At 36.8% G+C, this 1,453-nt stretch overlaps 1 protein-coding gene across 1 annotated transcript; it reads right to left on the bottom strand.

Moving 5' to 3' along the window:
* On the bottom strand, positions 314-1,263 carry LOC107621844. Its single transcript, XM_021113870.1, has 2 exons — positions 635-1,263; positions 314-604 (listed from the first exon to the last, which is right to left on the bottom strand). The coding sequence occupies exon 1, from the start codon at positions 1,235-1,237 to the stop codon at positions 692-694; it is 546 nt and encodes a 181-aa protein (XP_020969529.1). The 5' UTR covers positions 1,238-1,263; the 3' UTR covers positions 314-604; positions 635-691.

Below are 1,453 nucleotides of genomic sequence, written 5' to 3' on the forward strand. Positions count from 1 at the left end.
ATAAACCTCCCAAGCTGAAACATTGCACAGTGATACAGTTCCTTGTTTAAACGCATGAATTTGTGACACCCCGTCGAAATGACAGAAATCAGCCGCATTAAGGCGTAAGCACTGTGTCGGCTTTAGCCTTTAGATCATCCATCAAATCACAAATCAAGATAATAATAATAATAAATAAACCTCTTAAATGCCAAGAACCACCCTTGCGCTCGTGTCACTTCTATTCCCACCCAGTGGCTGTTCTTTTTGGTGAAACAAACAGAAAATATTCTAACTCAAACACGATTTTAGCATTATTTCATAGAGAACATGATTTTTCGAGGAATAAATGGTCATTTTTCATCATATAAATGTGAGTTCTGATAATCCTAATCATAAAAAATATACACTAATTCAATACTCATAAAAGACTACAGAGATGAGTAATATTCAATTGTTAATTTTATGGAATTATCACAACATCGGATAAATAACAAATTACTAAACCTATTTCATAATCAGAATCAGAACAGTGAGGACTCCCGTTTTGATTCTGAAATAATAATTTACTCTTTTTGAGTAATTTTGGTAGAAATTTGAGTGCAATTAATTTCATTTGAAGCTGATAATTTAACTGATAATTTAATTTGACTAAATTATCATCTAAAAATATTGAACTATCAACTTTACACGAGGTAAATACCAGTCACTTCTAGACGCCAAGATTGCATACACTGGCGGAGTTTCCAGCAGCGACTAGTGACTTGTAGATCTGAACTATCACCTTCTCGTCGTACTCTTTGGGCTGGGCCGGCCCAAGCCCACCAATAGCTACAGAGTACGGCCCACCGAAGCCCGTAGCGGAGGCATTCATGGTCATGACACGGGAGTTGGCGAAGCCGAGCATCATCCTGACATAAGCATCCCTCAGCCACAGCAACATCTTCTTTGGCGAAGGGACTCTTCGGATTCGGATCTTGGGCGCAACCTTGACCCGCCATCCCCAGAATCGGGTCCCACGCCGTGACCCGAGTTGCTCAGACTTTGATCTGCGACCCGACCCATGGAGCTTGCGGTAGCGTCTCCTCTTTTGGAAATCCTTGAAGCTCTTGTAGACGCTCACTGTGATGCCTTCCATTGAAGTTAGAGAATGAGAATGAAAATGAGAAAGAGATTGAAATGAATTGGTTAAGGAAGTGAAGGGAGTAATAATGGTGGTAGGTGCATGTGGACAGGGACACCTTATAGTAGACATCATACATTAATACATGGGTTTGTGCTAAGCATTCCTTGTACATTTGGTTCCGGATTCTTTTGGATTTTCTGTATACCTATTAGAAAAAAATTTATATGTATTAAAAATAAAAATAAAAATAAAACTTTTTATTTTATATAAAAAATATAAATGTTAGTTTTTAGTATATTTATTATGTATTTATTAAAATAAAAAATAAAAAATTTTATTAATAATAAT

Source organism: Arachis ipaensis, chromosome B10, assembly GCF_000816755.2.
Source record: "Arachis ipaensis cultivar K30076 chromosome B10, Araip1.1, whole genome shotgun sequence".
Taxonomy (NCBI): domain Eukaryota; kingdom Viridiplantae; phylum Streptophyta; class Magnoliopsida; order Fabales; family Fabaceae; genus Arachis; species Arachis ipaensis.